The sequence below is a fragment of the Cajanus cajan genome, chromosome 11 (genome assembly GCF_000230855.2).
Source record: "Cajanus cajan strain Asha chromosome 11, NIPB_CcT2T_4, whole genome shotgun sequence".
NCBI lineage: Eukaryota > Viridiplantae > Streptophyta > Magnoliopsida > Fabales > Fabaceae > Cajanus > Cajanus cajan.
Genome location: NC_138527.1, coordinates 32,126,052 through 32,153,677, shown reverse-complemented (window position 1 = coordinate 32,153,677; position 27,626 = coordinate 32,126,052). Strand labels below are relative to the sequence as shown.

The 27,626-nt window shown below is 36.8% G+C and overlaps 2 protein-coding genes across 4 annotated transcripts in view; both read left to right on the top strand.

Annotated features, from left to right (window-relative positions):
* LOC109801518 (kinesin-like protein KIN-14B) overlaps nt 1-9,802 on the top strand; it is a 34,342-nt gene extending 24,540 nt beyond the window's left edge. The window contains exons 16-24 of the mRNA XM_020362601.3: nt 3,537-3,592; nt 3,685-3,913; nt 4,974-5,165; nt 5,282-5,473; nt 5,687-6,037; nt 7,402-7,500; nt 8,334-8,474; nt 8,565-8,723; nt 9,049-9,802. Of these exons, the coding sequence (XP_020218190.1) occupies nt 3,537-3,592; nt 3,685-3,913; nt 4,974-5,165; nt 5,282-5,473; nt 5,687-6,037; nt 7,402-7,500; nt 8,334-8,474; nt 8,565-8,723; nt 9,049-9,504 (1,875 nt within the window). The 3' untranslated portion in view covers nt 9,505-9,802. The remainder of the gene's footprint in view (nt 1-3,536; nt 3,593-3,684; nt 3,914-4,973; nt 5,166-5,281; nt 5,474-5,686; nt 6,038-7,401; nt 7,501-8,333; nt 8,475-8,564; nt 8,724-9,048) is intronic.
* Nucleotides 9,803-11,838: 2,036 nt separating this feature from the next.
* Nucleotides 11,839-27,626, top strand: LOC109800795 (Alkaline-phosphatase-like family protein). 3 transcript variants are annotated; one of them, XM_020361672.3, is made up of 17 exons: nt 11,847-12,083; nt 12,159-12,258; nt 12,822-12,866; nt 12,955-13,122; nt 13,244-13,328; nt 13,430-13,536; nt 13,714-13,794; nt 14,286-14,338; nt 14,416-14,518; nt 23,505-23,648; nt 24,040-24,136; nt 24,302-24,527; nt 24,620-24,713; nt 24,894-25,901; nt 26,525-26,617; nt 26,750-27,030; nt 27,195-27,626. In XM_020361672.3, the coding sequence occupies exons 1-17, from the start codon at nt 11,959-11,961 to the stop codon at nt 27,355-27,357; spliced, it is 2,973 nt and encodes a 990-aa protein (XP_020217261.1). In that variant the 5' UTR covers nt 11,847-11,958; the 3' UTR covers nt 27,358-27,626. The 3 variants fall into 3 exon arrangements, with proteins under 3 accessions (XP_082923188.1, XP_020217261.1, XP_020217262.1); XM_020361673.2 differs by lacking the exon at nt 12,159-12,258 and having other exon boundaries at nt 11,943-12,083; XM_083067062.1 differs by lacking the exons at nt 23,505-23,648; nt 24,040-24,136; nt 24,302-24,527; ... (3 more) ...; nt 26,750-27,030; nt 27,195-27,626 and adding an exon at nt 18,780-20,534 and having other exon boundaries at nt 11,839-12,083.

The following is a 27,626-nucleotide window of genomic DNA, read 5'->3' as shown; positions in this document are numbered from 1 at the left end:
AAGTTATCTTATATGAATATTAATATAAATTCAAACTAGTCGATTACAATCATATTAAATATAGTCCAACAGAGGGTTACAATTTACATTTTCTAAAGTTGGGAGCAAACAGAAGCATTATTTGAGGGTAAGATTTATGACAAAGTAAAAGTTTGATGTTTACTTCAACATCCTATCTGTATTTTAACGGAATATTGACAAAAGGGTACAATTTGCTACATTTTCAAAACTTGGGGACAAAATCTGCAAAAGAAGTTATTTGGGGGCAAAATTCGTAAGAATGTGAAATGTTTAGGGAACAAAATGCAATTAACCCTTACATATTATATATCTTTGAAATGAATGTAAATGACAACAATGGATTCAAGATCTAAGGGTCCATTTACTCTAATAGTTAAGTCTTGTACTCTTATGTAATTGAATAACTTTATATAGGATAATAATTTTACCAGTTCAACGATTGATTATTGTCATATTGCGGTGGCCATGCATACTAAATTTAAGATAAATTGGATATGCATATACGTGTGTGTTTGTGTGATTCTTAAATCCTAATCCGTTTGCATTCTTTTGATGGATTTTGTATGCATTAAAAGAAATGCAAACAAGTAGTTGGAAATGTTCTCTCTTTCGCACAAATATAACTTCTAGATGGATGCTTGAGTGGAAGAGTGAGCCAAATGGGTTGTGGTGGATCAACTAATTTGAATTGCTATTATGTTATTTGCTTTGAACTTATCATCAATTTCTTAAAAAATAAAAATTGACATTTAGAATTCTTGGAATTGTTGATTGAAGTTGTATCACTGCTTATGGGTGAGGCCTACTATGGCCGCAAGGTGAGAGAAAGAGTGGTGGGGGGAGAAGAGGAAGAAAGAAAAACTAGGGTTGTTGAAAGCTGTTAGGGTGTGGTGGTGTTGAAAAACTAGAGCACCTCAAATGACGTTTCCAATGAACTCTCGCAAATCAAGGCGACACTCCAACCTTGAGATTTTAGAAGAGAAATTTTTGGGGTTTGCTTGAGGAGGTTGGGAAACATGTAAAGAGAAGGAAATTGAGCGAACTAAGAAGGGAAAACCTAACTTTGTTCAACTGTCAATCTCATCTATAAGTATGCATTTTAATATTTTTTGTTCTGCCATGTTTTCTCATCCAACTTTTTAAGGAGGTGGCATCTCTGTATTTGTTAATATTTTTCTGGGTGATTTTTGTGTTTCAAAAGTGAAAAAGGGAATGTGTTGTTGTCATTGCAACTATCCACTCATGCATAAGTGGTTCATCATGCACACCGAGTTTTTGCAGAGTATTGGGAAAAATCTAAGTTTCACATTTACTAGAAATATGGCCAACGAAGAGTATATTAGTGGCGAACAATCTTCACCTTACAAGCTAATTTTGTAATATTGAGGTAGCTCCTAAACCCACATTCTAAAATGGTATCAGAGTTATCCTAAATCCATTTAAAAATGGTCACTCATCGATTATCCACGCACTGAGCTCAATAGTGCTAGATGTGAGTGGTTGTTTTGGAAATGTCTCACCTATCCTAGATCACTTAAAAAGAGCCACCCACCATTTATTCATGCACGAAGCCCAATAGTGCCTGTCGTGAGGGGTTTATTGGAGAAAACTCAAGTCCCGTATCGACTAGAGATAAAGGCAACAAAAAGTTTATGAGTGGAAGACAATCCTCACCTTATAAACCGATTTTGTGGTTGGGCCCCAAATCCACATTTCCAAGACTTAGTGGTGTAGATAGAGAGGGATTTTGGGTCGTGTAAAGTTGCGAGAGAAACCATAGTAGTCAATAGCAATTATAGTGGTTGCTATCGCGATGCATTAGAGTGGAGCGGCTGTGGAAGCAGCGAAGCATGGCGGCGCGATCGCGAGTAGGCGGTGGATTTTCTTTTCTTCTTCTGGCGGATCTCCTATAGATCTGTCATCTTCTTTGGCAGATCTTTGCAGATCTGTCTTCTTCTCTAGCAGATCTACCTTCTCCGATGGGTGTCAAATCTGTCTTCTCCAACAACGACCATGTCTTCTTCGGCATTTGCAGATTTTTCTTCTTCTAAGAGGGAAGGTAGGTGGTGGCTTATGAGTCTCTTAGGGTTAGAAGGGTTGTAGTAAAAAAAATTAAGGTTGGAAAAGTTGGGTGAAATGGGCCTAAGTTTTATTTTCTCTTTTGGTTTGGTTAATGAGCCTTTTACTTCTCTATTTTTTCAGACAGTAAATTCTCCTTATTTTTAATTATTATAATTCAGATAATATTTTAAGTAATAAAAAATTTATTATAAGACCTTAAATATTTTGTTTTCTTAATTTTTTATTTTGTTTAACTACTATAAATTTTTATTATTGAAAATATTTAATGTATAAATTAACTTATGTTTCTCTTTTTATATGTATATTTTTAATTATATGTATTATAAATTATTTTATATATATATATTAGAATAGCATTATCCCGCTATCCACTATCCCACTTTTGGAGTCGGCCATTCTGATCTGCTTTCTGGGATTAATAACTATGAGAGAAACACACTTCGTTAGGGCTTTGAGAAATGGATGTGCAAAGTCAATTTTGGAGGAGAGAGCATTGATGGGTCTTATGGGGGCAACAATGGAGTGGGTTGGAGGGGAAGTGGAATGGTGGTGTTGGAGGAGAAGACGAGGTAGTTGAGATCAAAGGGGAAGGGGAATTTGACATAGTTGGGGTTGGTGTTGACGAGTGGGGGTTGGTGAAGAAGAAAAGTGCAAAATTATTTTAATTATGTAGAAAATGATAGTAAAGGTTAACAGTATTGATCATAACCATTCAATATTAAATTGAAAATGTAATGATGATTTTTTTTTGTCCACCATAAACCACGATTCGGTTCCTCACGATAGCCTTTGTCTTACTTTGCACAAATGTTTTTTACTTATTAGAATTTGGTCTATAAGTATATAACTCAACCTCACAAAAGTGACTTGTAAGATGAGCATTGTCCCTCAGTTATATAAACTACTTTAGCCATTTCATTATTTGATGTAGGATTTTGGACAACTCCCTTCCCACAAAGAATTGGACTTCTTGAGTTTGGAGTTTCTGGGACTGCATTTGCAAATGGTCTGATAACCGTCTAATAGTGTGTTGCTCGGTAGACTCGACAATAATTGTTAAGATAGACTTTGATACCATATTAGAATTAGAATTGGGTGTTAGGGCCTGACTCAACACCACAAAATTGATTTATAAGGTGAGAGTTGTCCCTTTTTATAGACTAATTTGGCCATATCACTAGTTGGTGTGAGATTTCAACACATCTAAATAAAATAAACCAGCTTTTGTCTGTGTGGCTTTAACTAGAGGGCTTCTTAAATATTGTTTCATCATTTTTGCTTGCTTTTCTTTGATCAGGCTATTAGCAGCACATGCTAAAATAAAGGGATAGATGGCAGAACCAAAAGTACTACGAAAATCATTTTGCATTGCATGCTTCTATGCTGTGAATGTGGTGTTTCTGCCATTTTAAGATTTTTCCATTTATTTTCAGCTTTCAAGTCCATTATCTAGTGGATCAGTTAATGTTCAGCCTCAGAATATGGGAAGGTATAATATTACTTTATGTCCCATATATTTTGCAGTTGTATTTTGTATTTAAGCTTATGGATATTGGCTTTATTCTCACTTTATTGAAACAGGAACGACACCAGCAACACTGCAAGAGCACGATCTGTGGATGTTCTTCCTTCATCTTTAATGGTGACAGATAAGAATGATGGCACGGTTGCTTTAATTAAATCTGCTTCTGAGAAAGTTAAGACTACCCCTGCCGGTGAATATCTTACTGCTGCCCTGAATGACTTTAATCCTGATCAATATGAAGGCCTTGCTGCCATTTCTGATGGTGCAAACAAGCTTTTGATGCTGGTATGGATTAGGGTGCTTCGGTTTATTGAAAGTAATTAAGTTGTAATTTATGTGCAAAATTGGTCTCTTGATTTTTTAGTCTTTTCCATAAGAATGTTTCTGTGCTTATTATACTTCTAAAATTGAAAACTTAAGTATGCTCAGACCTCTTCTTCTAGTTTCTGGCTGGATAATACATTGACTTGGGTGCATTGAAGTTTTTCATTTCAATTGCGAATTTTGCTTTAGTTGCCACAATGTGGGCCTTAGAGCATGTTTGCTTTTAATTCAGTTTGAAAAATATATTTTAGCTTGATTAGTTATAGTTTTCTTATGGTTATCAGTCAATGACTCGATGTGCTACAATATATTCCTAATGAGAGGAGTAAAAAGTGCATCTTGTGAGCCATAATATTCCTCCTGAAAAATAAAAAAATAAATGAAAACTGAGAGATAATGTTGCTCAAAAATGCTAAAAAAGCTGTCCAATTCTTTGCATTTCAGTAGTAGAAATTCCCTTGAACCAACCATGTGCAGAGCACAAGAGATTGGGCATTTACACAAATTTATCCCGTATCCATATAAGACAATAGACAACAACAATAGTGTTTTTTTCCTCTTAAATAAGGTTGATATATGGATCAAACACTGCCATAATCTTTTGCTGTAATACACAAACTATTGACCTCTAAATCCTTTTTAATGGTTTTGCCTATACAAAAATGTAAGAGCATAGACACCCTTGAAAAAAAGTGTTTGATGTTGATTGGTCTGCATCTTTATGAAGTGCCTAGACCAAATCAAATACATGCAGGTATACGCCATTCTTTGATATAAAGCCATTCGTGAGAGTTCTCCTGATTGCTAAGCTTTTGAAAATATTTGGTTCATGCTTTGGTATCAGAGGTCAAAGCTCATATGACCTAGTGGTCTAGGGTTTGGTCCTTTTTACCGTCATTCTTCTAAGTAAAATTTGAATTTCAGCTCATATTGCATGGTGAGGCATTTTAAAATACAAAAGACCCTGATAGCTTAAGCTTGCGGGATACAATTTTACAATCATTGTTCATAATGGTTGCAGGTTCTGGCTGCTGTCATCAAAGCTGGTGCCTCCAGAGAACATGAAATACTTGCTGAAATTAGGGATGCTGTTTTTTCATTTATTCGTAAAATGGAACCAAAGCGAGTAATGGATACCATGCTTGTTTCTCGTGTTAGAATCTTGTATATAAGATCTTTGCTTGCTAGATCCCCAGAGTTGCAATCCATTAAGGTAGAGTATTTCTCTCTCTCTCTCTCTCTCTTTAACTGTGTATTTAGTGATGTTCTATTGAATCTGGTGGGCATACCCTTTTCTAATTTAGTAAATCTTACACATTGGATTGGAAGGTATTGCCAGTTGAGTGCTTTCTTGAAAAGTCCAACACTGGACCCAGTAGAAGTTCCAGCCGGGCAAGTAGTCCTGGAAGATCTTCTGTGCAATATGCTGATGAGCAGATCCAGGGATTTAAAGTGAATTTAAAGCCAGAAAAGAAATCTAAATTTTCATCTGTTGTGTTGAAGATACGTGGGATTGATGAGGTACTAATATTATCTATTAATCTTTCTGGTTAGATGTGGTAGAAAACTATTTAGCAGGATTTTTTTTCTTGTGTATTTCTTTTGAATTTTGAATATCATAAAAAAATTGCTATTTCTTGATGATGCCATCCCATATTATCATCTACACCTCTTTAGGGAATGGAGTACGTGTGTATGTCACCTTGTTTTTACAATTTTAAATAAACTGTGTAGGAGACCTGGAGACAGCAGGTAACTGGGGGAAAGCTTAGGGAAATTAGCGGGGAAGCAAAAACTTTTGCAATTGGAAACAAGGCTCTTGCTGCACTCTTTGTGCATACTCCAGCAGGTGAGCTGCAGCGCCAACTTAGATCCTGGCTTGCAGAGAAGTTTGATTTTCTCTCTGTTATGGGAAATGAAGCACTGGGGGGGACAACTGGTCAGTTGGAGCTTATTTCAACTGCAATTATGGATGGTTGGATGGCTGGACTTGGCAGTGCTCTGCCTCCCCAAACTGATGCCCTTGGCCAACTTTTATTTGAATATTCAAAACGTGTCTATACTTCTCAACTGCAGCACTTGAAGGTATGCTTCATCTTAAATTTGTCTAGAATGATTTTTCTAAATGAATATAGTACGTTTAATGTTCTTGATTACTGGAAGTATAATAGCAAGAGCATATATCCGAAACATAATAGAAAGGATATATTGAATGTTGTGTTTATTCTCTCAAATGGAGGTGTTCTTGTGTGAGGAGCCCCTATTGTATGCCCACACATGCTCTTTATTTATAATCACATATTAGGGTACAAAAGAATCAATTATAGACACAAAAAGAACCAATCTAAATCCCTAATTTGTTTTGTAGTAATGGATATGTCCATATTTACATGTAATAAATATGCTTTTCTAACACTCCCTCAAGTTGGAGCATATATGTCATATTGGATGTTTTCGGTGTACAAATGAATCTATATTTTTATGCTTGTCATCTTGTATATTTTTGGGGTACAAATAGTTCCATTTTTATTGTCTCATCAGGGGATTCCTTCCTAATAATTTCCCGGTATAAAGATATTGGCAGGAGCTTTGTTTTGGTGAATATAAAATATTATTTTATTTAAATTGGGAGACTATGAGAACATAAAATTCTTAGGAAGGCTCTGGCTTGTTCAGGCCATAAAGTATATTAACATCAACTTTAATAGCCGAGAATTGAGATACAGAAAAACCACCTTTTAGCCTACATGCATGCCTAAAAGTACCGTAACATGTCTTCAGAAGCTCTCGAAATACTTTTCTTCAGTTAGCAGTGAAGTCCTGGACATCACTGTCATTTTCTATCCCCACTTTTTGTACCTCGTATGATTCTTACTTTATGCTCCTATATTACTATCCCTTTTGATCTCCCTTAAATCTTTTTTATTTTGTTTAACTGTATCTCATTAAACTTTCAATCTAAACTTGGTGCTAGCTGAAAAAACTACTGTTCAAAATTTTGCTATATTTTTGTGAAGGTGGCCTACTACATTTGCTAGAAATATGGCCAAAATACTCCTTACAAGGCTTGAGCAATCCTCTCTTAACTTGAGCTAGCTTTTGGTTTTGAGTTGGGCTGAGTTCATTTCTAATATGGGTATGAAAAAAGCCTTCTTGAAGTTGGGCCACCAACATTTAGGGTTGAGTTAGATCGAATTTATCTTTAATTTTTTACTTACATTTTGAAATCTTTATTCAAATCACCTATTTGCCTTGCTGCATGTTGGAGTTGTTCATTCCCATCTATGGCTAGTTACATTTGTGGGGTTTACTTAAGTTGGTTTAGTGGTTTGAAATGCACATCCTAAACCCAAAAAAAAAAAAAATGAAGGGAACTTCATGTTTGACTAATTTTCACATACATGTTAAATTATGTGTTAAGCCTTGTTTTTTTAACGTTGGCTTATCAGGATATTGCGGGTACGTTGGCAACAGAAGAGGCTGAAGATGCAGCACAGGTGATCAAGTTGCGTTCAGCTCTAGAATCTGTTGATCACAAGAGAAGAAAGGTACTTTGTTTCACTTGAGATGGATCAAAGAATGCTGATTTGCTTGTGGTAATCCACAGCGTGATTAATTATATATACTGATATTGGGAAACTGGGAAAATGATGCATAGTCAAGTCCTAATTATTTGCAGAAAATATACAGCCCCTAAACAGATGTTTTCCCAAAATTGGAGATATTTTTCAACAGTCTTATTCAACTGCTGTATATTAAACATGCATGTAATTGTATAAACTTGTCTTTGCATTTCTAGAGTTGTGTCATGAGTTGATGGTTTTGTCATTGCATTAGTTCATTACGCAAAAACTGCATGGGAAATATTAATATAACAAGCTATTGTTATGCATCAGTTTTTTTTTTTTTTTTTAAATGTTTTCACGTTACTTGGAAATTGCTTTGATAAGAGGAAGTTAAAGTACCATACAAATATTGAAATTACTTGTTTAGTAATTCTGTTGATTCTCCTTCTGTTTGCCCGGTTTTATTCAGCACTTCTAGAATCGTTATGTAATTAGGAGGAAAATATAAATGGAACATCTACTCCTTCCCATTTCTTGTATATAGACAACACATGATCGTTGAACTCAAAGGAATTAAAGTGCAGTTATGTAGTCCTGGACATCAATTTGGTAAAACTGATTACTACAGTTCTTACTGAGCAATAAAATAGTCAACTAAAGGAGGGATAATTTTCTGGTAACATTAGCCTTTCATTCTTGAATGTTCTGTCAATTTTGTCAGACTTGTACTATTGCAATGATAGTGGTCAATTAAGTTTTAAATAGCAATTAAAGAAGGATGTTGATGCTCTATTTTCTTGTCTTATTATTTTCAGATTTTACAACAAATGAGAAGTGATGTCGCTCTGCTGACATTGGAAAATCGTGGTTCATCTATTCAAAATCCTTCTACTGCTGCGGAGGATGCACGATTAGCATCTCTCATTTCACTTGATAGAATATTGAAGCAAGTCCAGGTTTTTTTCATATATATATATATATAGAAATCTGTTTTTGAAGCTTTAGTATTCTAATTGAAAGTAATTATTCTAGTATAATTTGAACAGGATATAACTAAACTTTCTACTGTGATCACCATCGAGAAAAGTAAGAAAAGAACAGTGCTTGGTTCTCTTGATAAACTGGCAGAACAAATGCCTTCGCTTCTTGAAATTGATCATGAATGTGCTCAGAGGTACATTGCAGATGCTCGCCGAATGGTTGAGGTAAGCAAATTAATGCTCTGGCTAAACTATCTGGGGTGGTGAAGGAATCAGATTGTGCTTTGGACTATGTTGGTTTTTCTCTGAATTTGACTATTTGATATTACTTTTTTAAATTATCGTTAACTAAATTTTTTGCACAGCCAATTGGAATCATACGTGAGAAATGTTGCACCCAAAAGAAAACAAAGGAATGATTGGATGAAAACAATTTGAAATGCTTTTCTGTCTCTTAGCATCTGTGCTAAATTAGTAAATTTAGTCATTTTCATCTGAATCTGGGTCTGGCCTTTGATTTGTGACTCCTAATACGTCTTTTATGATGCAGTCAATTCCTGAAGAAGATGATCACCTTCAAAATCTATCACATTCTCGCAAGCCGTCAACTGATACAGGCTCTGGATCTGGAACTGATGTGGCACAATGGAACGTCCTTCAATTCAATACGGGCAATACCTCACCATTTATAATCAAATGTGGAGCAAACTCAAATTCAGAACTAATCATTAAAGCCGAGGCTCGAGTTCAGGAACCTAAAGGAGGTGAGATTGTGAGGGTTGCCCCAAGGCCGTCCATTTTGGAAAACATGAACTTGGAGGAAATGAAGCATGTATTTGCTGAATTACCTGAAGCTCTAAGCTTGCTTGCCCTGGCAAGGACTCCCGATGGAACTCGAGCACGATATTCTAGATTATATAGGACCTTGGCTCTGAAGGTTCCATCACTTAGGGATCTGATCACTGAGCTTGAAAAAGGGGGTGCGCTGAAAGATATGAGAACATGACCTTTAAAAGGAAAGAGGTTTATGAAATATGTACTATATACATTATATGCCTCTAGTAGCTTGCATTTGAGGCATCGGCGTTTACGTGGTTCATTGAGTGGCGGGGAACCATTGTGTGCATTATGTACAATTGTTCTGTATGCTCTTTGTTGTATTTAGTTGTAATTATATTGGTATTTTTTTGTACTAAAATTTTGTTTATCAGGTGTAATCAATCCAAAGAATTTTAGTCCACAGGCTTATTTTCGACTTGATATTCATTTGAACTTCTATCTATGAGGAATTTTTTTGGCACTCATGTAGTACTTTTTCCTTTGTAGATATCTTTTTTATTTAGTAGCTTTTTTATGAAAAAATATAAAATAAAAAATAATTATTCAAGCCTAGTGTCTTTAAAGGAAAAGGGCCTACCGTCTATGTGAATCAACGAAATTGTTTCAAATTAATTAGTGGCCTAGATTTTGAGTTCTGAATATTTATTTGCGTTAAATACTAAGAAAGAGTTTTGTTATTTATGATGGTCTCATCTAATTTTGTTTTAATCTTTCATTTATTATTATTTTTTTTTTTTGCATTTTTATAAGTTTAAACGTTTTTAAAAGAGCTTTTGACATTAGTTGTTGTGTTATTGATGATGTATAATATATTTTAGATGTCACTTAACATATTTCCTCTTAGTGATTGTTGACAATTTTAATCCAGTTATATAATATTTTTCAAATGTATGCTAAAAGGTCAAAATGATAGATTATTATATTCGAAACATTTGTTTATCTTACAAAATTGGAGAGATAATTTTTGAGGGGGGCTAGCTTGGATTACTGCTACATATTATGGTATACCACAACTTTTGACCTTAAGATTAATTTCATCTTTACATTAATATGTTGCATCTTCCAAGCCATATTATTTTCCAAGTTTTCATATCAGATCTGCTCTCTTCACCATTGTCGATTTGTCACATGCTATGATGTTGCGGTCTACTATCATGCTTGAACATCATAGTTTGTCATTATGCTTAGATGTTTTAATATGTTAAGCACTTAAAATCACGCTCTGTCATTATGCTCTTTCGCCCTCCACCGCAACACTCTTTTACTATCGACCTCCGGGGCAAGCCTACAACACCATGTTGTAACTCTTTGTTATGCTGCACTATTTGCTATAACACCTTGTTGTGTTTCTCTCCATAATTTTTCCCTTCGTTGTAGTACTTTGTTATGCACTTTGTCATTGATTCACGCTCCACTATCATGTTCCGTCATGCACTTCAATATTGCATTTTGTTATGATGTGTTCTTCCATGATGCTCCATGGTTGTGCTCTTCGATTACCAATGTCATTATCAATCATCGAGAGTTGGTCACCACTCATGGCTTCCTCTATGACACTGGCGACAAATTTGAGTATGCTAAGTTGAGAGGAGTTCAAATTAGACGGGGATACATGATAAAAATGTGTAATCTAAATTAATCTAAGGGTGATTAATAAAGGTACATTAGATAGTTGTCCACTGAAAATTATAGATCTGTCATAATTTTTACACAAATATATCAACAAACACAATCAATAAAAAAAACTCAAAATACATTCAAATGGTAAAAAAATCATGTTAAAATTCATGCTAAAATTACCTTAAACTCCTCCTCATGTTTATGTACATTATCTTGCAAAAATTATTCATTTAAAGTGATTTTTACATGATGATTAATATAAGCTTATTATTTAGTGACACGTAAATTTAAGAATAAATAATCACTTTAATCTTTAAAATTAGAAAACATTACATTAATTCTTGAAATTAAAAAAATCTAAAATGTTCTATAAATTTTAAGTTTTAATTATTTATCATAATTTTAATTCTTATATATATTAATGTTATTATATAAGTCCATGATACAAAAAAAAAATGTTATTATTTAAGTTCTTTTTATGTTCTCAACTGACAAAATTATTGATTTATATTTATTTAATATTTCTTGGTTTCTTCATATATTAAAGTGAATGTTCACTCAAATTTATAGCCGGACACATGCCTTCCTTGTTCTAAGATCAGACAAGAACTGTATTTTGTTATAATTTTATTTTAAAAGATTTAAATATGTTGTTTGATTTTAGTTTTTGTAATTTTTCTAATCCTTCTAAAATTTAGAATATCATTTTTATTTTTGTAAAGTGAATAAACTTTAATCCTTTAATAAATAAAATATAATTAAAAGTATCAAATAAAAAATAAAGACTAAAAATAATAATTTTAAATTTTAGATAAATAAAAAAATTGCACGACTAAAATCAAAATACGTTAATTTTGTAAGATATTTAAACATTTCAAAACGACGAAGTAGCCCATAGTAGAAGTGAAGTATTTTCATTTTGCACCCACTCGTCTTTCTCCCGTAACTTCGCATTGTGAATTGATGAATTCTATGTCAGAGAGAGAAAACTGCGAATGAAATGTCTTCAATTTCTTGCACTAAGCTGACACTATTCACCATTGCAGCAGTTACGATTCAGTTCATCGGTCTCTCCATCTTCATTTTCGGCTTCTTCCCCGTCAAACCTCTTCTCTCAGGCCACAGGTAACACTCTAATAACAATATTCCATCTCCTTAACCTTTTACCACTTATTCATTTCACTTTCATTTCACCGTTAGTTGTTCGGAGAGTTTCCGACGACCAACCTGCGACGACGATGGCGTTGCAAATCAGAGCGATGCTTCTCTTCCTCCAGATCACCTTAGGTTTTTGTATCAGGTTGTGCTGGCGAATGCATAATTTTCTCCGACTCTTACCTTGATGTGTATATTCTCTATACTTGTTGCGAATAATCGTCTGTTTGATGCCACATCACAGCATACGATATTTAATATATTATTTACGTTCGTACTTGTCGTGAATTGGAGATCTGTGTATGATCTGGTGATAAGGTCATAATAGAAGTGTGTATAATATAAGCCGGTTTTGTAAGATTTACACTCATAATCTACTTCTTAAAATGATATCAGAGCATATTTCCTAGTGGTTATTGATTAATGTTGGGCCTATTGTGCCACGGTGCCACCCACTATCAAATTACCTGCAATTGTCTAGTTAAGCAAGTTTTACACTTAAGATGTCTAGTCCCTGTTGTGTAGATCCCACATTGACTAGTAATGGAACCATAATAGTGAATGAGTGGAGAGCAATTTCATCTTATAAGTTGATTTTGTAAGGTTGAGTTAGCCTTATAATCCACTTCTCAAGAATTGATTTGATGCAGCCCTCATTTCTGATTATAGTTTTGTGTTTACTGATGGATTTAGAAAATGTTTGTGTAGGAACTATCTGAGATTCAGCCTTTGTATGATCGACTTGTCTTAATGGTATGTAATGTCCTGTTGCCGGATATGTTGTTTTTGTTAGGTCTATGATTTCGTTGTTTGTGGACTGAGGTTTATGTTTTTGCTGTAGGTTATTGATGGTCTTCCAGCAGAGTTTGTGCTTGGGAAGAAGGGTCAGCCTCCTAGCAAGGCTTTCATGGAAGCTATGCCATATACACAGTCATTGTTGGCAAATGGCATGGCTGTTGGGTATCATGCAATTGCTGCTGCTCCAACTGTTACAATGCCTCGTTTGAAGGTTAGTGTCCTTGCCTGTTTCCAATTTGGAAGTACGGAAGGAGGGCATATGATCTATGCTATGGTTTTCCTTTCCTTTTTCTGATCTCTAATTATTGTATGCTTTTTGTTTGTCATTCCAGGCCATGGTTTCTGGAGCAATTGGGGGTTTCCTGGATGTGGCTTTCAACTTTAACACCCAGGCTTATTTTGATGACAATCTTCTTGGTTAGTTGTAGCAACCGATGTTGGAAAAAATTGATCATATCATTTTTTCTACCTGTGAATTTTGAAATAGTATTGATGTCATGATTACTTGTTTGTTGCAGCTCAGTTCTTTAAGATTGGATGGAAAATGGTTATGCATGGTGATGATACATGGCTTAAGTTATTTCCTGGTTTATTTGAAAGACATGATGGAGTTAGCAGTTTTTTTGTAAGTGTTCTTTTACAATATAAAAATAATTATTTGACCTCTCAATCTACTAGCATTTCTCATTACACAGCAGGGCAATTTGTTTCTTTACTTAGCATGTTCTTTCAATGGTTTAAAGTTTATATGTAAAAAGTATGGTTGCTTTATTATTTTACATTGTTGCTCTTGTTACTACAGGTTAAGGATACTGTTCAAGTAGATCAAAATGTGTCTCGACATCTTGGTGATGAACTTAGCAGGGATGATTGGAATTTTCTGGTAAGTAATTGTGACCACTTCATAAGTTGGTTGGTCCCCAACTAATATTATTTGGTTTTCCATTTTATGATTATTTTCACCTTGCAAACTAGTACATATTCTCTGTGCACCTTATGCCATTTTTTTTAAAGTATAGTATAGAACCTGCAGCTTTTAAACCCCCGGGTCCCCCTTCCCCTCCCTCTCACATTTGCATGTTCTTTTCTGGCCAAAGAGTTAGATGCTGTTTTATTGATATCATATTACTGATGATGTCATGTATACTTTGGTGTATTTCTGAGTATTAGATATAAGCATCATTTTGTAGTGTGCATGTGGTGATTGTTATCTAGCTTTCCAAGTGTGCTTTGGCATATTTGTTAGTTTTTTCATGCATTGATTAGTTTCACCACATATCAAAGGTGATTTTTTTTTGTCTAGTTCTACATTATATGATGCTTTATGATGAAGATTTAATTTCATGTATATACATTTTACTAAATTTATTTTAGATACTTCATTATCTAGGATTGGATCATGTTGGACATATAGGTGGGCGTAACAGGTATATCATTATCTCTTCACTCTATAATGAAATTTCATTCTGTTCTCTAAGATTAACTTGGACATCTACTATTTCAGTGTATTAATGGCTTCAAAACTTTTTGAAATGGATGAAGTGGTGAAGATGATTCATATAAATACCTTGCAAAATCTAGCAAATGATCAAGGGCGAACACTTCTGGTTTGGAACTACCCTTTTATTACTTTCTTTAATTGTGTACTGTAGAATTCATGACTTGTTTATTGTGATCTGGACATTTCTAGACATTAATATAATCATAATTATATGGGCTTAAAAACTTTTTGAAATGGATGAAGTGGTGAAGATGATTCATATAAATACCTTGCAAAATCTAGCAAATGATCAAGGGCAAACACTTCTGGTTTGGAACTACCCTTTTATTACTTTCTTTAATTGTGTACTGTAGAATTATTAAGCAACAAAGGAATTGTGACAAGAGAATTGAGAGAGAGAAGAAGAGAGTTCAGGTGGAAGCAGTTTTAGCAGAGGAAGAAATTGTAATTTTCACTAACTGATAAAACATTACACCTTGACTATTTATATGTATCTATAGCTTCAAAGGAAGCTATAGATACATTGACCTGTTGAACAGGTAACCAGAACAGAAAACAGAAAGAATAACAAATAGGTAACAAACTAATACAGGAATAAAAAATAATACAATGCGAAGGAGTAAAGATATACTCCAATAGCCCCCCCGCAAGATCAAGTAGGGTGAGGCAACGAATCAGCCAACTTGAGCTTGGATCGAAGCTCACAAAATCGAGAAGGAGATAAGGACTTGGTAAGAATATCAACATATTGATCAATGGCCGGAACATGAACCACATGAAGAAGATTGGCAGCTACTTTTTCCCGAACGAAGAAGAGATCCAGTTCCATATGTTTGGTTCGAGCATGAAGGACAAGATTATGCGCAAGAGCAACGGTACTCATGTTATCACAGTAGATGACAGGAGGATGATGAGAGACATGTAATTCGGAGAGTAAGGTTTGAATCCACAGAACTTCAGCAGTGGCAAGAGCAAGACTGCGGTATTCAGCTTCAGTGCTGGAGCGGGCAACAACAGTTTGTTTCTTGGACCACCAAGAGATGAGATTGGGTCCAATGAAGATGGCGGCACCAGAGGTAGAGCGGCGATCATCAGGGTTAGAGGCCCAATTAGCATCACAGTAGGCTTGAATGGACAAGGGAGAGTTAGGAGGAGCGGGTTGGAGATGGAGGCCAGGGAGATGGTTCCTTTTAAGTAGCGAAGGATGCGCTTGACAGTAGACCAATGTTGCTCCAAGGGATTAGACATGAACTGGCACACCTTGTTGACCGAAAAACTAATTTCAGGCCGAGTTATTGTGGCATACGGTAAGGCACCAACCACAGACCTGTATAAGGACACATCTAGAAATTTGTCAGAACCAGATTTTGAAAGTTTACATCCAGAGACCATGGGTGAAGTGATAGGTTTGGAGTTTTACATGTCAGTGCGGCTGAGGAGATCACGAATGAACCGAGTAAAAAGATCCAAGTGAACCGAGTATGAGCATCAACAAATGTAACATAATATTGGTAACCGTTATCAGACAAAACAGGGGCAGGGCCCCATAGGTCACTGTAGATTAATTCAAAGGGAGTATGATAAACAGTTTTAGATAACTGAGAGGGTAATTTGTGCGATTTGCTAGGACAACACGAAGTGCAAAAATCAGAAACACTTTTATTTATGATGGGAAAGTTACACAGTTTGAATACAGATTTGATTACATCATTATGGGCATGCCCTAGTCTAGAATGCCAAGTGGCATAGGAAACAGAATTAGAAGAAACAGTATGAGAAGAGGGTAGAACAGCAGGAGGTTGTCTTGGCAGAAGCAGAGATGGAAACTGATATAAGCCATCAGGACCGACAACTCCATGGAGAAGAGTTTCATTGCTGTCCTGTGATTTAACCGAACAAAAGGTTGAGTGAAACTCAAAGAAGACAGAGTTATACTTACAGAATTGACTCACACTAATCAGGTTTTTGATGATAGTAGGAACATAGAGAAGATTATGAAGAGTAAGAGAAATGTGAGGTTTGAGAGGAGAAGAGAAATGAGTAACACCTGAGGAGTTTATGGGAAGACCTTGACCATTTCCAATGACAATCTGGTCTGGCCCTTCAAAAGGAGTGTATTGTTGTATATTGTGAGAGACGTTGATGACATGATTGGAGGCGCCAGAGTCAGGATACCATATATTGGTGCCAGGGGAGGAGGAAGACATGGCCAAAGCTGAGGGAGAAGCGTGAAGGTTCCCAGGAGAGATAAGGTATGCATGGGATGTGTTAGGATTGGGTGGTCGAGGCCCCAGAACGCCATTAGAGAAATTAGCAGGGCGAGGTGCAGACTGAGACTGAAAGGGGGAAGGATTATAGCCAAAAGCAGGATGAGTAGTGGAGGTGTTGGCGGGGAAGGAGTTATCAAAGGGTAGGGTGGGAACGAAGTTTCTATCAAACCGATAATAGCAAGTGGAGGCAATGTGACCATAGCGATGACAAACCTGACATTGAGTGCCAGAAAACCTGCCACGGCCACGGCCATAGCGATGATTGGAGCGGCCACCGCGCCCACTGCGTGCACCCTGTCGACCTCCGCGGAAGGAGGAAAATTGAGAATCTTGATGGGCAAGGTTGGCTTGGGGTTGCAGAGCAGGGGTGTTAGAGTCCGAAGAGGATTCAAGAAGATTGACGGAGACAAGATTCTTCTTCTTGAATTTTTCAAGGCGAGATTCGTGGGCAAGAAGGAGAGTTTCAACTTCTTCGATGGACAAAACGTCTGTTACAGATATTGTTGGATACATATATTATCCTCACTATCAATTAGGGATATGATTAGATTAGTTTCCATAATATAAGAGATTAGTATCTCTATCATTTATTGTATTCACTCTATAAATAAGATTGGTGTGTGTACAACAAGACACACAATTCCTGAATCACAACATGGTATCTAGAGCTTAGGTCTATTCCTTTAGAATTTTTTTTTCTCTTTTTCTTCTTGCAAGGGCCTTCACCGGCCGACCACCGCCGCCGGCCGACCGCCGCCGTAGACTTCCGACCACCACCGTCGTTTGACGCCGCCGCAGATTTTTGCCGCCGCCAATCGTTGCCACTTATATTTGTCTTTCATGGCTGCTTCTACTTCAACTACGACATTTACCAACATCCCTCCGATTCCGTGTGAAAAGTTGACCGGAGCAGCCAATTATACCACTTGGGCAGCTGCGGTTCAGCTTTGGTTTCGTGGTCAAGGACGTGCGGACCACTTAACCACTCATTTTTCTGAGATTGCTACCGACCACCGTGAGCAGTGGCAACAAATTGATGCCTCGCTGTGTACGGTTCTTTGGTTTTCTATTGCTCCGAACCTTCAACATTCTTATCAAGCATTTGACACATGTTACGATGTTTGGCACAAGGCCAAGAAAGTTTACGCTAATAATGTTCAACGTCTTTACAACGTCATCACCACTATGATGACCACTAAGCTTGAGAATAGGGACATACAGACATATTTGAGTAAGCTTGACCGTCTGATTGCTGATTACAATAATTTAATGCCTTACCCCTCTGATGTGGCGAGCTTTGAGAAACAGCGAAACCAGTTCTTCATGATTCTTGCACTTGCTGGTCTTCCTCCTGTGCTTGAGTCTGTCCGTAATCAGATTTTGTCTGCCCCTATTATTCCTACATACGACATTGTTAGTGAACAATTGTTGCGTCTCTCCATCTCTCATACGGTTGCTACTCCTTCTGCAACTGCTACAGACTCCTCTGCTCTTGTTTCTCACTCATCTAATCGTGGTAATGGACGTAACGAAGGTCATGGAAAACAGAAGCGTCGCTGCAATTATTGCCAACTCTTTGGTCATCTTGAAGTCAACTGTCGCAAAAAGGCCCGCGAACAGTCATCATCAGCGAATGTTGCTCATGTGCCTAATACTACCTCCTCTGCCGGCTCTTCCTCTCTTACAGATGTCACTATTTCTGCCTCTGAGTATCAAGATCTTCTTCAGCTTCGAGCAGCTCAACAATCTGCCTCGCCTGCCACTACCGTGGCTCACTCTGGTAATCCTGTAGCCTTTATGTCTCAGTCTCCTTCTCTTGGACCTTGGATTCTTGACTCTGGTGCATCTGATCATATGACTGGTAATCAATCTTATTTTTCTAAATTGTCTTTCTCCGACTCCTTGCCACCTATTACTCTTGCCGATGGTTCTCAAATTAAAGTTCATGGCATTGGTCAAATTCACCCCCTCCCTCACCCCCCTTTACACTCTGTTCTGTTTGTTCCTGGTTGTCCTTTTAATTTAATTTCCATTAGCAAACTCACCAGTACCCTTGATTTCTCTGTGTTATTTGTTAATAATTCTGTTCTTATTCAGGATCGGCGTACTGGACAGACGATTGGAGCAGGACATGAGTCTGGGGGATTGTATCGTCTCTCATCACCGATTGCGTGTGTTTCCACCTCTGCTGATCTTGCTCATCAACGTCTTGGTCATCCCAGTTTGGAAAAATTACGACTTTTAGTTCCTAACCTTTCTATCGTTAAAAACATCCAGTGTGAGTCATGTCAATTAGGAAAACATGTTCGTCAATCTTATCCATCTAGTGTCCATAAATGTGCTGCGTCACCATGTACCCTGGTTCACTCCGATATTTGGGGACCTAGTCGAGTCTGTTCAACTTTAGGTTATTCTTATTTTGTTACCTTTATTGATGATTTTTCGCGTTGTACTTGGGTTTTCTTAATGAAACACCGTTCTGATGTTTTTCATATTTTTCAAAGTTTTTTCACTGAAATTACTTCTCAATTTGGTCAATCTATTAAAACCTTACGCACTGATAATGCAAAAGAGTATTTATCTTCAAAATTTCAGTCTTTTCTTTCCTCCCAAGGTATTCTTCATCAGACCTCTTGTGCCCACACACCACAGCAAAATGGTGTAGCTGAACGCAAAAATCGTCATTTGGTTGAGACAGCTCGTACTATTCTCCTTCATCACAAAGTTTCACTTCGATTTTGGGGTGATGCGATTCTTACTGCTTGTTACTTGATTAATCGCATGCCCTCCTCTGTTCTCAGCAATCAAATCCCATACACCATCCTATATCCACAAAAAGATCTCTATCCTGTTCTACTTCGCGTCTTTGGTTGTACATGTTTTGTCCATGATCTCACTCCAGGTAAAGATAAATTTTCTGCTAAGTCTCTCAAGTGTATATTTCTTGGTTATTCTAGACTCCAAAAAGGGTATCGTTGTTTTTGTCCACAACTTCAACGCTATATTGTTTCCGCTGACGTTTCCTTCTTTGAGTCATCCTCTCCTTTCTTTTCTGAGGATATTACTAGTCATACTTCTTTGGATGATCAACCTATTATTCCAACTCCGGCTCTGGCTGTAGTCATTGATCCACCACCATTACTTGTCTATCAGCGTAGGACACGTCATCCACAGGTGGTTCCATCTACAACTCCCCCAGCTTCATCTTCTGCTCCAACCGACTCTCTAGCGATGCCTCCTGCACTTGAACATCCTTTGCCTGAGTTACCCATTGCCATTCATAAAGGTATTCGCACTACCCGCAATCCTCATCCTTTATATGCTTGTACTCTTTCCTGTCATCGATTGTCTCCTTCCTACTTTTCTTTTGTTTCTTCTTTGGATTCTGTGTCTATTCCCAAGTCTACAGGTGAAGCTATGGCTGATTCTCGGTGGAGACAGGCGATGCTAGATGAAATGGATGCTTTGCAGACTAGTGGCACGTGGGAGTTGGTACCTTTACCACCTGACAAGTCTACTGTTGGTTGTCGATGGGTGTACACAGTGAAAGTTGCACCAGATGGTAGCATTGACCGCTTTAAAGCGAGATTGGTTGCAAAGGGCTATACTCAAATCTATGGCCTCGATTATGGGGATACTTTCTCCCCTGTCGCCAAGATGACTTCTGTTCGCTTGTTTCTTGCTATGGCTGCAATTCGTCATTGGCCACTACACCAATTGGATATTAAAAATGCCTTTTTAAATGGTGAATTGCAAGAAGAGGTTTATATGGATCAGCCCCCTGGCTTTATTGCTTCCGATGAGACTCACCTTGTTTGTCGTCTTCGTCGTTCTCTTTATGGCTTGAAGTAATCTCCTCGTGCTTGGTTTGGACGCTTCAGCTCCGCCTTGATTGAGTTTGGTATGACTCGTTGTGAAGCTGACCACTCTGTTTTCTTCCTTCACTCCTCATCTGGACTTTGTATTTATTTAGTGGTGTATGTTGATGACATTGTCATTACTGGTGATGACTCCGATGGTATTTGTCGTCTCAAATCTCATCTTCAACGCCAATTTCAGATGAAAGACCTTGGTCCACTTAGATATTTTTGGGGATCGAGGTTGCTCACTCCACTTCTGGTATTGCAATTTCTCAACGAAAATATGCTCTGGACATTCTCACTGAGACTGGTATGGTTGACTGTCGCCCTAGTGATTCTCCGATGGATCCCAACATCAAGCTTCTTCCTGGTCAGGGGGAGCCATTGGATGACCCAGAAAGATATCGTAGACTTGTTGGCAGACTTAACTATCTTACTGTCACCAGGCCAGACATCGCATTCCCAGTAAGTGTGGTAAGCCAATTCATTAACGATCCTCGTGATAGTCATTGGACTGCAGCAATGCGGATACTCAGATATATCAAGAAGGCACCAGGCCGAGGACTACTATACGAGGACAAAGGCAATTCCAAAATTGTCTGTTATTCAGATGCTGATTGGGCAGGATCACCATCAGATAGAAGGTCTACCTCTGGCTATTGTGTTCTAATTGGAGGCAACCTAATTTCATGGAAAAGCAAGAAGCAAACTATAGTTGCTAGATCCATTGCGGAAGCTGAATATCGTGCTATGGCAGCAGCTGCAAGTGAAGTCACATGGCTACAACAACTTCTCAAGCAACTTCAAATTGGAGACACTCAGGGAACTAAACTCATCTGTGATAATGAAGCTGCTCTCCACATTGCCTCCAATCCAGTCTTCCATGAGCGGACTAAACACATAGAAATAGATTGTCATTTTGTAAGAGAGAAAGTGCTCTCAGGAGAAATCACCACTGAATTTGTCCACTCTAGTGACCAGTTAGCAGATGTGTTCACAAAATCTCTTAAAGGGCCTCGGGTTGATTATATTTGTAACAAGCTTGGCGCATATGATATATATGCTCCAGCTTGAGGGGGAGTGTTGCAGATATTGTACAGATATTGTTGGATACATATATTATCCTTACTATCAATTAGGGATATGATTAGATTAGTTTCCATAATATAAGAGATTAGTATCTCTATCATTTATTGTATTCACTCTATAAATAAGATTGGTGTGTGTACAACAAGACACACAATTCCTGAATCACAACAACGTCAAAGCGACTGCATATTAGGGAAACGGTGGACTCGTATTCCTCTGGTAGACCTTCAAGAACAATGTCTAGATGTTCTTTAGAGGAGACAGAATCACCAATGGCTGTGAGAGAGTCAACTAGGGATTGGATGCGAAGGAGATAATCGGAGATGGTGCGGTTGTCAAGGGTGGTGCTGCGAAGATCACTGCGAAGTTGTCTTGCTCTGGCGTTTGTGTGGGCATGGAAGTACGCATGAATCTTGTCCCAAATCTGGAACGAGGACTTGCAACCGATGACGCGGGTGAGCATGTCCTTGGACATGGAAGATTGCAACTAGGAAAAAAGTAACTGGTCTTGTTGTTCCCAAGCCAAATACTCTTCAGAGACACGATTTGCATCTCTGTCCGAAACCGTGAGAAATTTTGGAGGAATTTGAGGATTGACCAGAAAGTGATGAAGGCGATGGCCTTTGATGACAGGTTCCACTTGTTGACACCAAAGAAGGTAATTCTTGGTGTCAAGTTTCTCAGAAATAGTATGGGCAAAGGTGAGAGAGGGAGACGAGGAGGGTTTTACGGGGGCAGCTTGAAAGTGTGGTGGTGCAGTTGAGTCACACGATGGTGTTTCGTTGGCCATGGGGAAAGACCGGCAGCGAGAAGAAAAGGGGCTGAGAAAGAGGGGAGGAGGGTTTGAAGAGATAAAGATGGAGAGGATCGATGAGTTCTATGATACCATATTAAGCAACAAAGGAATTGTGACAAGAGAATTGAGAGAGAGAAGAAGAGAGTTCAGGTGGAAGCAGTTTTAGCAGAGGAAGAAATTTGTAATTTTCACTAACTGATAAAACATTACACCTTGACTATTTATATGTATCTATAGCTTCAAAGGAAGCTATAGATACATTGACCTGTTGAACATGTAACCAGAACAGAAAACAGAAAGAATAACAAATAGGTAACAAACTAATACAGGAATAAAAAATAATACAATGCGAAGGAGTAAAGATATACTCCAATAAGAATTCATGACTTGTTTATTGTGATCTGGACATTTCTAGACATTAATATAATCATAATTATATGGGCAGAGTATGAAGAAAATTATTTCATCTCTGTATTTTTTCATATGAGCATAGATACATTATATAGAAAAAAGGAAGAGAATGAAAAAGGAAATAATTAATAGGATATTCCCAGAATTAACCAGGAGGACCAAAATTACAGGAATGAAATAAAAATAGAATAGTTGACTGTAATCCTTCTGATTAATGAGATGCTGCAATTCTCCTAAAAGATAGGGATTGATTTCTGATGCCCCCCACCCCACCCCACCCCAAGCTGGGGAGTAATGTTAGTTATTCCCAGCTTGCCAACATTTGAATCAAAGTCAGATTTCAATAAAGCCTTTGTGTGCACATCTCCTTCCTATGATTATCTATTAGCTTCTTAACGTATATAGTTCTTGTATCATTTTAATTTAGGATGCATTTGCATGTTTGAGCCTGCACACTGTTAAGAGAAAGAGAAGACAAGAGACATGTTATAAATTCCAAGTGTTTGAATCACACAGCAGAGCATATATTTATATTTGGTGTCATAAATACAAAGATAATTGCACATTATTACAAGAATTTACTATTACTTGATTAACATATGATTCTTCCCTATTATTTACATCATTCAAAGTTTTGATTAATATCTGCTGCAAATTTTTATACAGGTTGTAGTCAGTGACCATGGAATGACCGAGAATGGTAATCATGGGGGTTCATCCTATGAGGAAACAGATTCTATAGCTCTATTTATTGAACCAAAAACCCATGCCTTTAACCATTCATCATCCAATCATGACACAATTTTTCAGGTAATGAAATGAGGCTATACTTCATGCTCGTAGGTTGTAGCACAAAGAACTAACTAACCATTGTTGATAACTTTCTTAACTTCCCTTGCATTTTGATGTATTACCTCTATTGCAAGCATGAGGGAATCTTCTTGCATTTAGTGCATTACCCTAATTATGTCTGCATGCATACATATGTGGTGAACTTCTTATGTTTTTACATGAATTTGTTACCTGCACTGTTGAAAAGTATTTTGTTATCTCATTACTCCCTATTTCTCGTTTGTCAATCTTGAACCTAACAATTCAACCACTGAGTCATTGACAAGTGACAGTATATCATTTAACTAGAGATCCTGGGTAGGAGGTGGTTAAATATGTATGCAATTTACATCTTATTATTGTGCACCAGGTTGATATTGCACCAACATTAGCTTTACTTTTTGGCGTGCCAATTCCAAAAAATAATATTGGTGTTCTGATCTCTCAAATGGTTGACTCTCTGACAGGTTAGTTCTCTTTCTGTCTATGCTTGTCTATTTAACAGAAGAATGAAGCAGGTGATATGTCATTTTTTGATATCAGCTTTCATCAAGCATATTATATGTTAACAAGTTATAACAGTAAAATTATGTGATTTATCCTTTGTTTTTTTTGCTTCTTTGCTGAGCTAGATGACCAAAAGTTGAGGGCACTGCAGCTGAACTCATGGCAATTGTTCAGATTACTTCAAACACAATTGTCCAGTTTGTCTTGTAGAAATTTTCCATGTGATGCCTTCGTTACTAATAGTGGGCCCACAATCAGTGAATGTAAAGGTAGCAAGGAAAAGTTGTTTTGTTGCTTGTATTTAAATGCTGCTACTCTTCATGACGCCTGGAAGGCTAAAGTAATCATCAGGTATGGTGACAATTTTGTTGTGCTTGTGCCAAGATTTTAAAAAATTCCATAGCAAATATTTGTGAACAATTTTACTTGACATTTATTTTTAGGTCTAATAGTACAGAAGGCTATGACAGCGTTGTTGCAGCATATCATGAGTTTCTGAGCTCAGCAAGTGAGTGGCTATCACACAAAGCAACTGATGTATGTGTGATCTTCTGAGTCAAAATTTCTTGACCTTGTATAACCTGGAATATTATTTGAGATCATCAATAGCCAGTATTGAGAGGAATATTGCCATCATGTTAACTGATTTGTGTCTTTAAAGCTTCTCTTAAAATTTCTCTCTTTCTATTTTTTTTCATCACACTTGTGTTTGTGCAGAAACCAATTAATTTACTTGTTTTTGGAGTTGCTGCTTTGATCATATCATGCTTGATACTTTTGGGACTTGTGTTTGTCATCCACAAAGAAGTTCCTGCTTGGGAGATGCAAGACCTTGATACTTATTTAAAGCCATGGAAAATTGATGAGGTGTTCATTTTGTTTGGTGTCCTGATCCTTGTCATCAGTATGGGATCAAGTTCCATGATTGAGGAAGAGCATTATATTTGGCATTTCTTAACATCCACAATTTACTTGTTATTTTTTCGGAAAGCAATACAGACTTTAGACCTTGATAAAGCACGTTATTTACTCAGTTCAATAAAGGAACAAAACAATATATCAGGATGCCAAATAAGTTCATTGATCCTTATTCTTTTTTCTGGAAGGATTTTGAAAGGCTGGCATCAAGGTGGTGTAAATTGGACTAACCTTCCTGACATTTCTAAGTGGCTTGAGCAGGCTGGAAGCCAATATATAAACATGATTCAGATAGCATCATGTGCCATGGTCATCATTTTGGGCATATTTGTATTGTTCGTAATGCAGTCTAAAACAAAAGTTTTAATAGTGATCGGGTTCAGCTTGTTAATGTCTGGTTTGTTGGAATTACAACATTTTATGAAACATCAGTACATGTCTGCCGCATACAATAAGGATTCCATCTTATCAGTACAAATATTCTATGCTGTTCTGGGAATCACTACTATCACTGTTGTATTGGTTTTGCCATGGGTTATGCCTATGCAAACTCCTGAAATATGCTCAAGGTGGAACTTCTATTTGTCTGCTTCTGTTCCTGTTGAAATTCAGAACATGACACCAATTTTGGTATTAAAAGATTCCTTGTACATAGTTGGATGCTTGTACGTAACTTCCTGGTGCCTTCTGCAGTTGTTGCTTCAACAATCCATCAATGCGATGCCTGTGTTTTTGCTCTTTATTCATATCTTGGCCAGCATGATTACTTTTTCTTCAAGTGGGTCACATCATAAGCAGTGGGTTGAGGTTAGTTGCAAGTGCCATTAATAAATGTTGGATTTTATTTTATATTTTGATTGCACATTGGTTTTGGCTCCAAGAGAATTGTGCTAACTCTGAAAGTGTTGCACTGGAATCTATGGGTAATTTAAGTTCATTTTTGGACTTTTTCTATATATAAATTTTTAATTTTAGGGTTTAATAAGCATGTAATGTTACTGTAAAAGTTTTTATATTATCAACCAATCAAAAAGTTTCCTTAGCATAACTTCTAAAGTAGTTATTATAAAAGTCAATAAATTTATCATATGTGACAGTTTTTGACTGGATGATAGTGTAAAAGACCTTTATGCTATCGGTGTATATACTATTTATTCTTAATTTTATTGGTATAGTGTTCATAGTTGGAAATGTGATTTTCAAGCGCTTCTCTCTCATTTTTTTGAGAAGTGATATTATCTTCTTTTTTTTTCTAACAAAATTAAATGGTTGTAAAATTACAAAATTGCTTTAGTTGATACTGAAAAATTGCACTGTGATTATGCCATGTTACTTGTACTTCCTCCTACACATCTTGCCCTTTTAATGCATAATGAGTGTTTAAATGAGTTTAAAATGCTGATCAGATACTGATACTGTGCATTTCTTAGATTACTGCTCTGTACAATCTGGGAATGGCAGGCCATTTTGCTCTTGGGAACAGTAATACGCTAGCTACAATTGATGTGGCTGGAGCTTTTATTGTAATGTCTCCTATTTCTCTTTTGTGATTATTTTAAAAAGAGCATATTAGTTTCTAGTTCTACTCTTCATTTTAAGATTTGAGTTGTTCATAATATCTATTTCATCAGCAAGTTATTACCTTCCATTGGCAGGGAATTTCAAGTCACTCAACCTTCCTTTCTGGTCTTCTAATGTTCATCATTACTTATGCATCCCCAATGTTATTCTTTCTTAGTATGGTGCTGTACATCTCTGTCAAGGCCACAGTCTATCCACTAGTTAGAAATGGAAATTCTGGAGAAATTCTCAAGACCCTTCTTGGATTTCCTTGCCTAGTACCTCTGAGCATAAATTCTGTTCTGTTGACTGCGTACACGATTGTCTTGCTGTTGATGAGGAATCATTTATTTATTTGGAGTGTCTTTTCTCCCAAGTGAGTCATCCTTGAATCTTATGTTTAAAAGTTGATGCATAACACAGAACTATCCCTTGTGGTTTTTTTGAATTTGTTGTTGAAGTTATAGGGATTTTTCCTGATTTTGACATTTATAGATATCATATAAACTTGAAAAATAACCCTATCAATTTGTTCTGTAGGTACCTTTATGTTTGTGCTGCAACTGCATGTGTCTATATCGGGGTCTTCATTGTAGTTGTTACCGTGATTCATACATACATTGTGCTTTTCTGGCTGAGAAAGAGTTTCTCCATGAATAGCAAGGAAAATGGTTCGTTGTCATCCAAGTTAAGAACAAATTAGTATTACATTGATGAAAAGCAATTGTCTCTTAACTGGTTTGGTTATTGAGTAAATATTGCTTTTCTTTTCCTTGAGGGGAGGGGAGGAGGTGGAATATAAAAAAGTTTTTGATTGTATGCTACACCTGCTCCTGCCTCTAATTTATCATTTACTGTAAAATTCTTATTCATGGATGAAGTATTGAAGTAGGATATAACTGATTGGCATATTCTCGCATCTATGCATATCTTCATTACAAAATAAAAATCTGCAGAAGTTCTAGGAGCAAA

What these genes read in the sequence shown, in the direction of transcription:
- LOC109800795 (XM_020361672.3), top strand. Translation starts at nt 11,959, where the DNA reads ATGTCTTCAATTTCTTGCACTAAGCTGACACTATTCACCATTGCAGCA. An exon ending in ATCAAGGGCGAACACTTCTG is followed by an intron (nt 14,519 to 23,504) that starts GTTTGGAACTAC and finishes ATTTTTATACAG; the next exon opens with GTTGTAGTCAGTGACCATGG. An exon ending in TATCACACAAAGCAACTGAT is followed by an intron (nt 24,714 to 24,893) that starts GTATGTGTGATC and finishes GTGTTTGTGCAG; the next exon opens with AAACCAATTAATTTACTTGT.